Source organism: Lissotriton vulgaris, chromosome 1_1 (genome assembly GCF_964263255.1).
Source record: "Lissotriton vulgaris chromosome 1_1, aLisVul1.2, whole genome shotgun sequence".
Classification (NCBI taxonomy): Eukaryota; Metazoa; Chordata; class Amphibia; order Caudata; family Salamandridae; genus Lissotriton; species Lissotriton vulgaris.
The window spans coordinates 693,946,940-693,961,617 of NC_141685.1; the positions used below are offsets into that span (position 1 = coordinate 693,946,940).

At 48.0% G+C, this 14,678-nt stretch overlaps 1 protein-coding gene across 2 annotated transcripts in view; it reads right to left on the reverse strand.

The window, feature by feature from the left end:
• PTBP2 (polypyrimidine tract binding protein 2) overlaps positions 1–14,678 on the reverse strand; it is a 212,911-nt gene that overhangs the window by 157,629 nt on the left and 40,604 nt on the right. For both annotated transcript variants that reach the window (XM_086954720.1, XM_086954715.1), the window contains exon 2: positions 12,183–12,213. In XM_086954720.1, the coding sequence (XP_086810846.1) occupies positions 12,183–12,213 (31 nt within the window). The remainder of the gene's footprint in view (positions 1–12,182; positions 12,214–14,678) is intronic.

Genomic DNA, 14,678 nt, shown 5'->3' on the forward strand with positions numbered 1-14,678 from the left:
CACATTTCAGTAACTTGAACCGAATAGGTTATCAAAGCGCTTTAAATAAGACAGCATTCGATGTCCAGTGCCCTCCTCCGCCGTGTAGCGGGGGACCACTTCAAGCCATCCGAAGTCGTCGAGCTGTCGGGACTAGGCTCCTGGAATGTCCAGTGCCCTCCTCCACCGTGTAGCGGGGGACCTCTTCCAGCCCTTCGAAATCGTCGACCTGTCGGGACTAGGCTCCTGGAATTTCAGCTGTCCCTTTACAACTACTTTGTTTGAAGTCATAAGTGTTAAACAGGTCGACATCAAGCCCAGCACTCTGCAGTCGGGCTCAGCAGATGCGGGATCTGTAAGGTGTGCTTGGCGGACATCAAAGGGGCGACAACTGGCTAATAATCAAAAAGCCTTATTATAAATCGAAATAAATTCATTCAAGTCGCGGGGCACATATCCGCCAAAACTAATAGTTTCTTACCTGTCGGTGTAGTTTTGCAGCTTGAAGATCTTTCTGGATTCACTATGCTGTGCATTATTCCGCGGTCTTGTGGTTTGGTCCGAAATCGTAGTCTTTTTTTTTTTTTTGGTAGCCCAGGTGGGCGTCGACGTCCCACCTTTTGGTGTATTTCCGGTGACGTTGGCGCGCTTCCTACGGAAGCACCCACTCTTGGGCGCCATCTTCGGATTCTTTTTTCTCGTGTTTGTTCTGTTACCGAAGTAATGGCAATGTTCTAGTAAGTCTTTCACCGCTTTAACCTTCAAGGTTTGTTTAAGTAATTGTCCATGTTTTCAACCCCCTTCCTCTTCAGCCTCACCTTTCTGGCGGAGGTGGGTGGGTTCGCTAGTGAATCCAGAAAGATCTTCAAGCTGCAAAACTACACCGACAGGTAAGAAACTATCCGACTTGTGCTTCCTTGTTCATCTGTATATCCACGCAGTAGTGCTTTGTGAACGTGTGCACTGAATCCCATGTGGACGCCAGGCATATGTCCGGAATGGGTGTGTTGGCCAGGAAAGCTATTGTAGCTCCCTTTTTCCTGGTAGAGTGGGCTTGTGTCCCTCCTGCCACTTCTCCCCTTGCCTGTTTGTGGCAGAATTGTATTGTCTGTGCGATCCATCTCGCAATTGTTTCTTTAGTTACTGGCTTTCCCATGAAGCTCTTTACGAAGGAAACAAAGAATTGCTATGTTTTCCTGTGTTCCTTTGTCCTTTCAATGTAGTGCATGACAGCCCTTCCTGCGTCTAGGGTGTGAAGAGCTCGTTCGGCGCTTGTTGTTGGTTTCTGGAAGAAACTTGGTATTTGTATAGTTTGATTCATGTGGTACCCCGACACCACCTTCGGCATGAAGTGTGGGTCTGTTTTCATTACCACCCTATCATTGTGAATTTGGATGTAGGGTTCCTGTAACGGTAACGCCTGAAGTTCGCTTACCCTGCGCAGCGAGGCGATTGCTACCAGGAAAGCCGTTTTCATTGTTAGCCTCTCTAGGGATGCTTTGTGAATTGGTTCGAAAGGATATTTTATCAGTTCTGTTAGGACCAGGTTAAGGTTCCATGCAGGTGGTGGCACCCTCTTTAGAGGCGCAATCCTCTTAGCTCCTTCCAGGAATCTTTTAACCACTTGTGAGGTGAAGAACCTCTTACACGTCTCCACTCTTGTGTAAGCGACTATTGCTGCTAAGTGAACTCTCAAAGAGGATGAGCTTAGTTTCTTGTCTAGTAGGTGCGTGAGGTATCTAAGCACCGTTTAGTCCCTTTGCATCTTATTGTGCAGCTTCTCTCTCCTGCACCATAGAGTGAATCTCTTCCATTTTGATACATAGCACTTTCGTGTGCTGGGCCTCCGTGCCTCCCGAAGTACCTTCAGGGTGCTCTCTGGTAGTTTCAGATGTGCAAATTCTATTTCTTCAGGAGCCACGCTACGAGGCTCAGGCTCTCTGGCTCTGGGTGTAGCACCTGCCCGTTTCGCATGGAGAGCAGGTCCTTTTTCCTTCCGAACCTGTGGGGTGCGCTCTGTGCCATCTCCATGATCTTCGAGTGCCATGTCTGCCTGGCCCACTGTGGTGCGACCAGTATCAGTGTCATGTTGCTCGCTCTGCACTTGCTGAGGACTTTGTGCATCAGCGGTTTTGGGGGAAAACCGTAGGCAAATATCCTCAACCCCTCCCCGGGCAGCTGGGATGCAAAGCTTCGGCATTTTGGTGTGTTGCAAATAGGTCCACCGACTGTGTCCTCCACCTGTCGAACAGCCTTTTCGTCTCCTTTGCATTGAGCTCCCATTCTTGGGTTGCCGATGTCGGTCTGCTGAGCCAATCTGCTTTTACGTTGTCCTTCCCTGGCAGATGAATGGCTAGCAGGTCTATGTTGAGAGGGATGGCCCAAGTCCATATCTCCTGCGCCAGCTTCGAAAGTGTGGCCGATTGTGTTTCACCCTGCTTGTTGATGTAGAACATCGATGTTGTGTTGTCCTGTCCGTCTGGATCAACACCCTCTGGTTGTACAGTTTTGTCTGGAAGGCTTTTATAGCAAGGAAAACGGTCTTCAACTCCAGGAAATTGATGTGTTTTACCGCATCTGCTGGTGTCCACAGACCCCTCACTTTGAGTTTCTTCATGTGAGCTCCCCATCCCTTCTGGGATGCATCCGTGGTGATGGTCCCCATTGGCGTTGGCGGCGTTAGAGGCTTTCCCCTTGTCAGGTTCTCCATGTTCCACCATGCTATTTCTTTCTGCACTGCGTGCGTTACAACCATTAGATCCTCCCAACGCCCTGTTGCTTGTGACCATTGCTCTTGTAACCACTCCTGCAAGGGTCTCATGTGCAGCCGCACATTTGGCACTAGGTGAATGCATGATGCCATCATGCCCATGATCTTGCTCGCTGTTCTCACTGTCCGAGCTTTCCCCCTCTGGTAGAGCTTCGTCTCATTCACCAGTGTAACTGACCTCTTCTCGCTTGGGTACACCTTGCTCTGTACGGTGTCGATCTGAGCTCCCAGGAAGATCTTTATTTGTTCTGGTTCCATTGAGGATTTCCCCCAGTGTATGGAGAATCCCAGGTCCATCAGTGTTCTTGTCACTCTCTGTGCATGCTCCTTGCATATCTGGTATGACCTTGCTTTTATTAGCCAGTCGTCCAGGTAAGGGTATACGTGTATTCCCTCCCTTCTTAGGAGTGCTGCGACTGTTGCTAGGCACTTTGTGAAGACCCTTGGCGCCGACTTTAGACCGAACGCTAGGGTTGTGAATTGATAGTGGTGTTCCCCTATGGCGAATCTGAGCAGGTGTTTGTGACTTCTGTTCATTGGTATGTGCAGGTAGGCATCCTTTAGGTCTATGGGGACCATGAAGTCTCTTTCTGCAATTGAGGCAGCACCTCTTGCAGGGATGTCATTTTTAATTTTTGCGTTCTTATGAATTTGTTTAAGAACCTTAGGTCCAGGATGGGTCTTTGTTTCGTCTATCCTTGGCACCAGGAAGTTCGTAGAATACACCCCTCTGTTCCTTTCTCTGTAAGGTACTGGTTCTATGGCTTGTTTTTGCAGGAGCTCTCTTGCTTCCTTTGGAGTAGCTGCAGCTCTTTCCTTGCTAGTTGCCTTCTCTTTGGCTTTCTGCTTGTTGGTGTCTTTTCCAGTTCTATGCAGTATTCGAACTGCATGATGTTTAGAACCCATTTGTCTGAAGTTATTGCCTTTCACTCCTGGAAGTAATGTTTTAGTCTTCCTCCCACTGGTCTCACCTGCACGCAGGTACTTAGTGCGCTTGACCGCCTGCGTGTTGTCCTTGTGCCTCACCCTGGGAGTTCTTATTTGGGTGGGCACACATTGCCTGACTAAGTCACTTGGCAGGGGGTTGCTGACCTCCCCTCTTATTCTGGCCACATCCATTGCCTCTCCCGCGAAAGGACTGGCCCTTCTGCTGGTATTGCCAGGACTGCTTTTGTTGGCCTTGCTGTGTTAGGTTCTCCGCCTGGTGGGATTGTTGGAACACCTGGTGCAATGTTCCTGGCTGGTTACCACCCCTGCCGTTGGGCCTTCGTGATGGGGTGCCCCTTTTCGACCCTCTGAACTGCAATGCCCCCATGGACCTTGCTGTCTCATCGTCTTTCTTTAGTTGGCTGAGCTTTTCGTCCACTGGGGCCCTGAACAAGGTCTGTCCATTGAACGGGGTGTTCAGGATGCTGTGTTGTACTTCTGGCTTGAAGCCCGACACCCTGAGCCAGGCTGGTCTCCTTTCTGTGATGCCCATCATGAGCCTACTGGAGGTGTCAGCTCCGTCCAGAGCTGTCTTTATGCAAGAGTTTGCAATGAATAGGTAGCGTGGCGCACAGCAATGATTTTAGTTAGTTCCTTGTGTTTACTGTAATTTTGTTGATAGGTTTTGGGTGCTCCGGCAAGAGACGTAACCGTCCGTGTACGTCGTGAATAAGAACAGGTTGTGTGCGTTACATGGGGAGTAAACGCATCCTTGCTAATGGGCACACTCTATGGTTCGTCTAATGAAGACAGACTCCTATATTGCTTTTATCGGTTAGTTATTTATTCATCAGTATTGGAAAAAGTCATTGACGTGTTAATTCACACAGTTTCGAAGTTTTTATATCCCATCGTTTTGAGGACAAACATTTCCAAAGAAATACTCCGATGCATTTCGGGCATGGATTGCCCTTTGTCATGGAGTTCTGAAAGCAAAACAAACGCTTTTACCTTCCGAATTAACCAATATAACAAATACATTCACATTGCATCAAATAATGACATCCTTGGTGGCAGAAATGTGATACACCCGTTTAGTGAACCAGTGTCGTGGCGTGGGTGGGGTGGGAAACCAGGGGGTCGGAAAAGGGGGAAGTTAAACGTGATACACTTAAGTGTCAAGGTATGGGAAACTCTTGGCTCTCTGGGGAGACAAGGAATGACAGATGGTTAAACGGGACCGATGCCCGGCATTGAGCAGAGTCGCATGGGTCTCTGTTGGAGCTCCAACTTACTTGGTGATGGGTGAGGGACGGCTTCAGATGGATCCTCGGGTCACGGACAGCAGGTTTCACGGAGTGGCGGCAGGAGCCGCCGGAATATGACACTACGCGAAGTTTGGCGGTGAAAATAGAAAAGGGACTGGGTAGGGGATCGGGAGGGTGACGGCCATGTTGGAATGGGAATAGGGAAGTGTGTATGTAATGAATTCAGAATGTATCATATCGTTGATAATGTACAAGCAGCAAACACAAAAGATATAGGGTGAAACAAATATACCACCAGGGGTATTCATAGGAAACAACTCAGTTCAATCCGGTCATTGAGACCGTGAGGCTTCATTGCCTGTAGTCTGTATATCCAAGCGGTCTCGCGCTGAAGAAGGGTTTTGTTGTTGTCCTTTCCCTCTTTTTTTTGGATCATTTCGAGCACTAAGAATTTGAGTTGGGCCACACTGTGGTGAAATTCATTGAAATGTATCGCAATGTTCGATTTTTGGTTTTTAGTGCGAATATTCGACTTATGTTCATTTAAGCGTGTCTTTATTTTTCTGGTGGTTTTACCTACGTATATCATGCCGCATGGACATTTCAGTAGGTATATCAAGTTGCTGGAATCGCATGTAGCATCCACATGGAGTTTGATTTGAAATCCTCTCATTGGGTGGTTGATACGGTTGCCCATGATGATGTTGTGGCAGTTGTTGCAGTTGTGGCACGGACGTGTGCCGGTGTGGGTGGTTTGTGGAATGGGTTCTTTGCATAAAATTTCTTTCAGATTCTCAGATCTACAGGCAATGAAGCCTCACGGTCTCAATGACCCATGCGACTCTGCTCAATGCCGGGCATCGGTCCCGTTTAACCATCTGTCATTCCTTGTCTCCCCAGAGAGCCAAGAGTTTCCCATACCTTGACACTTAAGTGTATCACCTTTAACTTCCCCCTTTTCCGACCCCCCTGGTTTCCCACCCCACCCACGCCACCACACTGGTTCACTAAACGGGTGTATCACATTATTTCTGCCACCAAGGATGTCATTATTTAATGCAATGTGAATGTATATGTTATATTGGTTAATTCAGAAGGTAAAAGCGTTTGTTTTGCTTTCAGAACTCCTTGACAAAGGGCAATCCATGCCCGAAATGCATCGGAGTATTTCTTTGGAAATGTTTGTCCTCAAAACGATGGGATATAAAAACTTCGAAACTGTGTGAATTAACACGTCAATGACTTTTTGCAATACTGATGAATAAATAACTAACCGATAAAAGCAATATAGGAGTCTGTCTTCATTAGACGAACCATAGAGTGTGCCCATTAGCAAGGATGCGTTTACTCCCCATGTAACGCACACAACCTGTTTTTATGCAAGAATTTGCCACATTCTTCCCCTCTTCGACTAGGTTTTCAGCTGTCTCTGAATTCCTGAGGCATATTCTTTATCAACTTGCCCAGTTCCTCCATGATTTGGTACAGATGCCTGTTTAGTAGTGCTTTGGAATTGGCCATTCGCCAGTGCATCGCGGCATTCCTTTCAATTCTTCTCCATACCAAGTCCATCCTCTTGCTCTCCTTGTCTGGAGGTGGCCCTGAGGTAGTAGGCACACTAGCCCTCTTCCTTGCTGTGGCAGCAATGATTGAGTCAGCTGAGACGTGCCCTGGATATAGGCTGGGTCCTTGGATGAATGTTTATACTTCTTTTCAGTCCTTGGGGTGACTGCCTTGCATGTAGCCGGCTCCTTGAAGGCTTCTTTCCCTTGTGCCATGAAACTTTCCAGCATTGGCAGGTACTGGCTCTTGGTCTGTGTGGGGAGCAACGTCTCGAGGAGGAAGTCAGCCTTCTGCTGCTCTTCGTCTAGTTTCACCTTGAAGACAGCCGCTGCATTCCTGATGACTGTTGTACACCCCATTGTCATCTGATGGCGAAGGCCTCTAAGGATACGTTTCGACGCTTTCTTCATGATTCTCTGTGTCGACTTCTTGCCAGTCGATCTCCTGACTTTCCGAGGTTGCCGAACCCAGGAGCGTCCTGCGGTCGTCGTCCTCCTCATAATAGTCGAAGGCCTCGTCTTCGTCCGGTTCGTAGAATGTTTCGACATTCTCCAACTGTTCCTCTACTTCATCCTCTTCCTCCCCGACAACCTCAAGCACCTGTGGCTTGGGCTTCGTCGGGATTATGTAGTCTTTCATCCTGGCGTCGAAATCCTTTTTTCGTTGCAGGATGTTCTCCATTTCGGCTTCGATACGCCTCTTCTTCTCCATTTCGGCAGCCAGATCTGCGTCTAATGGGTCGGCCGGTCTCTTCCGCGGTAAATTCGGCATCAAAGGTTTCGGCACCGAGCTTATCTTCAGTGTCGGCGCTAGGGCCTTTTTCGGGTCCTTCTCCCTCGGCGTCGGACGTTCCTTTTCAGAGACGTTTTTTGACGGCTTTAGCTGTTCTTCAGCTCTCGGCGCCGGTGACTCCTAAGGAGGAACCGCTGGGCCTTGGTTTAGGTGCGGGTGCCAAGCTTTCGCTGCCGGCGCTTTCGAGGATTTTCCCTCGATCTTTCGAGACTCTTGGTCTCTCGGGGCTTTAGGGGCCGTAGAGTCTCCTACCTTCTTTGGAGTCTTCATAATATCGGTCTCTATGACCGTGTAGCCGGCGTATTCCGCGGCGTTGTTGTCTTCTTCGTCTGAAGGTAGGCCCAGGTCTCGAAGGGATGGAGGCTGGCCCTTGCCCTGCATCGTGGCGTTGGCTACTCTCTGTCTCGCTCGAACTCGAAGAGTTTTCGGCGTAAAGGCGGAGCAGTCGCTGCTCTCGTGGTCTACCGGTAGGCAGAGGTTGCAAACCGGGTGCTGGTCCTTCTGTGCGTACTTGTGGTGGCAATTTGTACATCTCATGCGTTCAGGGGGCCCCCTGCGCTCGCATTCCTCGATGAAAAAAATCGAAGTTCTTGAACTTCCTTCCCTCTTTCGTCGATCTTCTCGATGATGTAGTCTCCTGAAGTCTTCTCCAATGTTTTTCGTCCAAAAACTGTGTTTTCTTCTTTTTTCTCCAAAAATGTCTGGAGCCCTCTCGGGAACGATCCAGATCCAACCGCAGAAAAAAGAATCTGAAGATGGCACCCAAGAGTGGGTGCTTCCGCAGGAAGCGCCGCCGTCACCGGAAATACACCAAAAAGGTGGGACGTCGACGACCACCTGGGCTACGAAAAACAAAAACAAAACCAAAGAAAAGACTACGATTCCGGACCCAACTACAAGACCGCGGAATAATGCACAGCATAGTGAATCCAGAAAGATTAACGCTGCAAAACAGTATGTTTCTGCTTGAAGTAGATAGAATGCATTACTATAACGTGTTACTTCATACAGCGTCTCTTGGCGTTAGGGACATAATTATTTGTTGGTAAGAGCTCCAACGTCTCAAAACCTGTATTAAAATACACATTTACAGGAAATTAGTATATTTCATAGTTGCACACTCAGTGGCAGTCTTGGAAATATGTTCGAATGTTAACCGCAAAGTGTGGTTTTAAAGAGTTATGGTTTCTTGAAGGATGCATTCGGATATTGTTTCTGTCCAGATAAAATACCAAAAAACACTTTACCAATATCATCATTACTCCAGCATCAAACAAAGTCACACATTGTAGTATGTACGTTTCAGTGCCGGCCAAGACAGTTCAAGGAACTAAGTGAAAAACCCTCCATTACCTAAGCCATTAAATTGACGTGGCTGGCGCCCTTCAGATAGCATACCAGAGACTGTGCACCTAGCACAAGAATGGATAATAGCCCCCTACCTCTCAATGCGCTCCCCTTCCACCCAAAGCACACACAAACACTTACAAACACAAATTCAATCTCTATCACTTTAGTGACTCACACATTTACTTTACCAGAAATAAAACACAAAATAGAACAATGGGGTCCGAACATACCGCCCTTTAAAATCTTCTCTTTGAGACGCTGAATTAAAGAAATGAGGCAGTTCGAGATTTCAGACTACAGGTGGTGTTACGTTTGTGCTGAGTGAGGCCCCTCTACATCCACCCAAAAGAAAAAGATCAGCGCGATACCATTGGTGAAAGACTTCTGCTTCTAAGATATTAGCATAGAAGCCACTGCTTCACAGCAAATCAGAAATGTTGCTGTCTGGTTTGTCCCACCCCAGAGTCGATCAGACCTGCGACAGATCTAAAAAGGTCCTACATTTTTAGATACAAGTACTTTCCCAAATCACGTAGTGGAAAGTACATGTTTGTGGACATTGCCATTGATCATAACTTACTGTACAGATGTGTTAAAGAAATACACCCAATCGATCATATTACATGTGTAGTTTTGCTTCATAAAATATACAAATATAACAAGCATTGGAAATGCAATAGGTCTCGCAGCATTAGAGTTAGTGCTTTTAGAATTGTTTATGGGTTTTTTTGTAAATCTTTAGCATTTTTGTTTCCTGTAGCCAATGCTAAAGAATAAAAAAAAAAAAAGCCATAAACATTTCTAAAAGCTCTAACTCAAATGCTCCGAGACCTATTGCACTGTGTGAGGGTGAGGGTGAGGGTGAGGGTGAGGGTGAGGGTGAGGGAGAGGGAGAGGGAGAGGGAGAGGGAGAGGGAGAGGGAGAGGGAGAGGGAGAGGGAGAGGGAGAGGGAGAGGGAGAGGGAGAGGGAGAGGGAGAGGGAGAGGGAGAGGGAGTGAGGGTGAGTGAGGGTGAGTGAGGGTGAGTGAGGGTGAGTGAGGGTGAGTGAGGGTGAGTGAGGGTGAGTGAGGGTGAGTGAGGGTGAGTGAGGGTGAGTGAGGGTGAGTGAGGGTGAGTGAGGGTGAGTGAGGGTGAGGGGTTGATGTTGAGGGTGAGGGGTTGAGGGTGAGTGAGGGTGAGTGAGGGTGAGTGAGGGGTTGAGGGTGAGTGAGGAGGAGTGAGAGTGCAAGAAAGTTGCAGTTTGGCTTTGAAACGGATCTGAGAGGTGTCTGCGTGATAAATGAATGATGCATAGGAATGGACAGAATGGGAATGTGTTTCGAGGACGTGCTCGGGGTGTGCATACTGGAAGCAGGGTGATGGATTTGAGGCTATGAGCGAGGGTGATGCCGAGCTCACCTCAAGGAGAGGGTGAGGGGCCAGGGCAGAAAGTAGGTGCAACAGAAGGAGCTGTGTAGCAAGAAACGCTGAGGAACGTGACACTGGTACTGCATAATGTGAAGTGTATTCCCCGCAGTGCTCAACGTTCACGGGATTTAATAAACCAAAATACACTGTCAGCAACAGCAGGGACTGGTTATTTGATGTTCCGACAAACATCGGTCTAGTCTGTGCTTAACCGCGATCAGCCGCCAGGGGGTAATGCAAGAAAATCTATCTGCAGGTTTGCTTTTCACTCCGTAAAACATGTTTATTGGAGCAAGTCCAGTGCTGTGCCTACCTGAAAGTCTTTTGTAATCTCTTTTAGATGTTCTAATGTGGCAAGTGCGGATATACACGAGGTGTTGTATTCCTGCTGATGCCACACTGTTAACTGGAGCGAGAGCTAGCTCCTAGGATCCTTATAACGAATAATTGGGGAATGGCTGAGGGAGAGGATGAAGCGTGGGTGCTTCTGCAGGAATAGCTCACAGCGATGCGTCATGTAACTGTCAAAAAAGTTGGAGAAAGGAACGTTTCAGGTGAGGATGGCCCTGCAAAAAGTCTGCAAAGTTATTGTTTGTGACGTCAGGGGGGAAGTGGGGATTTAAAAAAAAATGCGGCACGGTGGGCAGGGGAGGGGGCGGAGCGGGTAAAATAAACAAACAAGACGGAGGGAAGAGAGGGGAGGGGGGAGGAGAAATGCGACACGGCGGGAAGGGGAGGGGGCGGAGCGGAGCGGGTAAAATAAACAAACAAGACGGAGGGAAGAGAGGGGAGGGGGGAGGAGAAATGCGACACGGCGGGAAGGGGAGGGGGCGGAGCGGGTAAAACAAGACGGACGTGCACGCGCTTTTAAGCTCAATGCGCATGGAGCTTAAAAGTCACGGGCACTGCAAGGAATCGCCACGATTCCTTGCAGTGGATAAAGAGTGGATAAGCCCCCATAGTCTCGCTTGCTCGATGCGCATGCACATCGACAGGCGAGACCTAAAAAGCATCAGTTCCAGGGTTAAACGTACGATTCCCATGGAGTTCACAGAAGTGAAACTCCAAATAAAAATGTTCAGATAATCCAAGGTCAGGACCATGAAAGAACGGCCTTTCAAGCCCAGAGGCCGCTGTCACAGTAAGCTTTCAACAAGCTGGGCCAGTCATGGGAGGGACAGAAGATGTGCACGTAGGTACTGACTTTACTGGCGTCGAGAAAAAAAGTCCTCAGTGTATCATGCCGCCAGTAAAGCATCAATCCCCGCATGCACATCTTTTCTCTTGTTTGACTCCCCACGTGCACGCTGGAATCGTATGGATTCCAAAAGGCCTCTGCTGGCAGAGCAGCCTATGTGTTGCTTTTCGCCAGGCCGAGACTTAAAAAAAGACACCAGAAACAAAAAATGTATAATTCTTAGGCTATATGTACTTTAGTGAGCATCATGGGAAAAAACTTAATAGCACAATGTCGATATCAAAGTCACATGCTTGGTAGAGAGAGAATGGACACATGGAAAATACTTGGTACAGCTGCAGCTCTCAGGAAGCGATTATAGAGAGTGATCGCAGTCACAAGGAGGGTCTCCACCCCTCACTGCAACACCACCACGATCACCCCTCTTCCTACTTCTTCACAGTCAGCCGTTACTGGCTCTCCAATACAACACACACAGGCATCTCTGAGGAGCCCTTCCTTCCCTTGTCCCAGATTATTTGTCCACCTAACATTCAACCCAGAGCTACCAAGCACACCCAGGCGCCCGCCCAAACCATTATCTATGGAATTCTTATCCCTCACCTTCACCCATCCACACGCCTATACTCCCATTTCCCTTGCTTAGCACGGTCTGGTTCCAGTACCACTTGAAAGTAATCAGCCAGCATAGTAAAAGGTGGGAGTTAAGGCTCAAAAGAGAAGCAGTAAGTAGTACGAAACATCTCATGAAAAAGAGTTGGCTAATAATTGCATTGGCTTGTCTGAATTCTAATTAGTAAGGTACCTCAATTTCAGTAGTCCACAAAAAATGTGCAACTATCCCAAGCTACATCTTACAGCTGATTTTATCCGCATCACTTATTATCTTACACAAATAACTCCATGCTTAATTGAAACGTTTCTTACCTTCACACCAACTGCAACATCAGAGACAATGCTGGAAAGGAAAAAAATAGCTTATTAATAACCGTTGGCCGATGCTAGCTCGTTAAACCAGAACAATGTACATTTTGCTTATAAATCTGAGATGGACAGAACATGCTTAGCAGATAGCTTGGTCATATGAAAAACTCAACCCAGTCTGTAATTTTACACCACAATCTCGCCTCATCTACTCTGTGCATTCATTCTTGGAACAGGAGTGAGTCCGGTAAGAAAATGTTTCTTACATAACTGGTAATGTACACCAAAAGCTTTATTTTCAGTGCTTTAACAGCTACTGTATATTAAAACAAGCATTTACAATGCAATGGTTTTGCCTTTGTTAAAGTTAGAGCTATTGGCATTGCTCTTGACATTGTTATTTTTTTTTTAAACATAAATAAATGGCATTGTCATTTACAATGCCAATAGCTTAATCTCTTGCAAATGCCACACACAAACACCCACGTAGAGCCCTCCACACACACACCCACACAGAGCCCTCCACACACACACCCACACAGAGCCCTCCACACACACACCCACACAGAGCCCCCCACACACACACCCACACAGAGCCCCCCACACACACACCCACACACAGCCCTCCACACACCCACACAGAGCCCCCCCACACAGAGCCCCCCCACACACACCCACACAGAGCCCCCCCACACAGTGCGAGCCCCCCCACACACTGCGAGCCCCCCCCACACTGCGAGCCCCCCCACACACACTGCGAGCCCCCCCACACACACTGCGAGCCCCCCCCCCACACACACTGCATCATTTTAGCTCTCATTGAGGTGCTATTGGCACCTTGCATAAACTGAATAACTTGGACTTAAACATTTGGGTTTTTTTCACTTAAGACCCACAAACACTACTGACAAGCCTGGACTAAAGGCACCTTCACACATGAGGTTTTATGCATTTTCCGACCCAGGTATAATTAAAGTAGTTTTTCGCCATACAAGGACACAAGGGCAGAGACTGCTGGTAACTGTTTCAATGGGGCACAGCCTTCCGTCTCACAAGCATCAAGTATATGTTTCTCTGGGAAACACCAGCTAGACTTCAGAAAACACCCCCAGCCTTCAGACAGCCACCCCAGCCAGCACCCCCCAGTCAGCACCTCCCAGCCTCAGACATCCCCTCCCAGCCTTCAGAAAGCACCCCCAGCCTTCAGAAAGCATTCCCTCGGACTTCAGACCAATTACTTAAAATTAGAATGAATAACGCAAGTCGGCTAATATTCAGGCCCTGGTGTGGTACTCTGAGATGAAATCATTATGTGCCAACGGCCACAACGATACTCGCCTACCCAAAAGACCAGCGCGAGTGAATTAAGGCGCCAACACGGTCCCGTCGCTCACTCCAAAATCGCCACCCTCCAAAACCTCAATCACCGCACCATCCCCCATAAAAACACAGTTCATGATTTCATAAATTGCCAGAATGCACAGTACAGCATCAGCGTGCTATCCCTGTATGTTCGGGAAGAAACTCCCAGTTTGAAGCGCTTCTAACCATAAGGCAATGATTGGCCTTTGCCCGGCACCTCATGGGATGGTGGAGCTGCCAGTCTTTGAGTGAATCTAAAGCTATGCCCAACACACGAGTGTGGAGATCATGGAAACAACACACTGTAGAACGGCCTCAGCGGCACAGCACGACCAATCCAAGCTCGAGGCTTGAAATAATGTGTGTAGAGTTGGGAGAATGAGGGTAAAGACAAGGTGATCGCCAGAAGAGGCGCATTTCATAAAAGTTGAATTACCAAAGCTTCCAAAACTAATCTCTGCTTGGTATATTCAAGAGCGGGCTGACCTGCTGATTCATACCGTAAAACAAAGCTTGCCAAATTGTAAAAATAAGATGCTGTAGAGACAGGCTCTGGGCACAAATATTCAACAGCTGATCGGTTCTTCCAGAAGTCTTAGTGATATGCAAAACATCAGACGGATTTTACATTAGCGTTATGAAGCTCTGTTGCTTCAGGGCTGTAATTGAGCTCAAGAAGGAAAAATATGCACAATTATCACTTAAAACAATTATTCCCCACTATAAATAACCGAACATGCTCGCTAGTAGCCCCTGCGTAGAATGTCCCCTCTCTCGCGCTCTCTTTTCCCGCCCTCATTTTGTCAGCTTTTAACACACACGGATTTCAAGTACCGCTTCTGCCAAAGAAATCGAGGTCACACCCAGGAAACAACAATAACTGGGGGGACCAGACGCTGAGGGATAATGCCCGGGGCGGTTTGGATGCGAAGCTGCCTGTGGCGTACAGAGAACCTCACTCTGGAGGGTGGAGGTGTGTCTGCCCTTGGTGAGGAAATCTCTTGTGCAAGAGCAAGCCACAAGGGCGAGTATAGGCTGCGGAATGGTGAGGTGCTTCTAATGAGGGCCTATAGTCAGTGTTTACTTTGGAAGAGGATAATTGCATACCGGGCGAGCGATCACTACAACATCATCCCA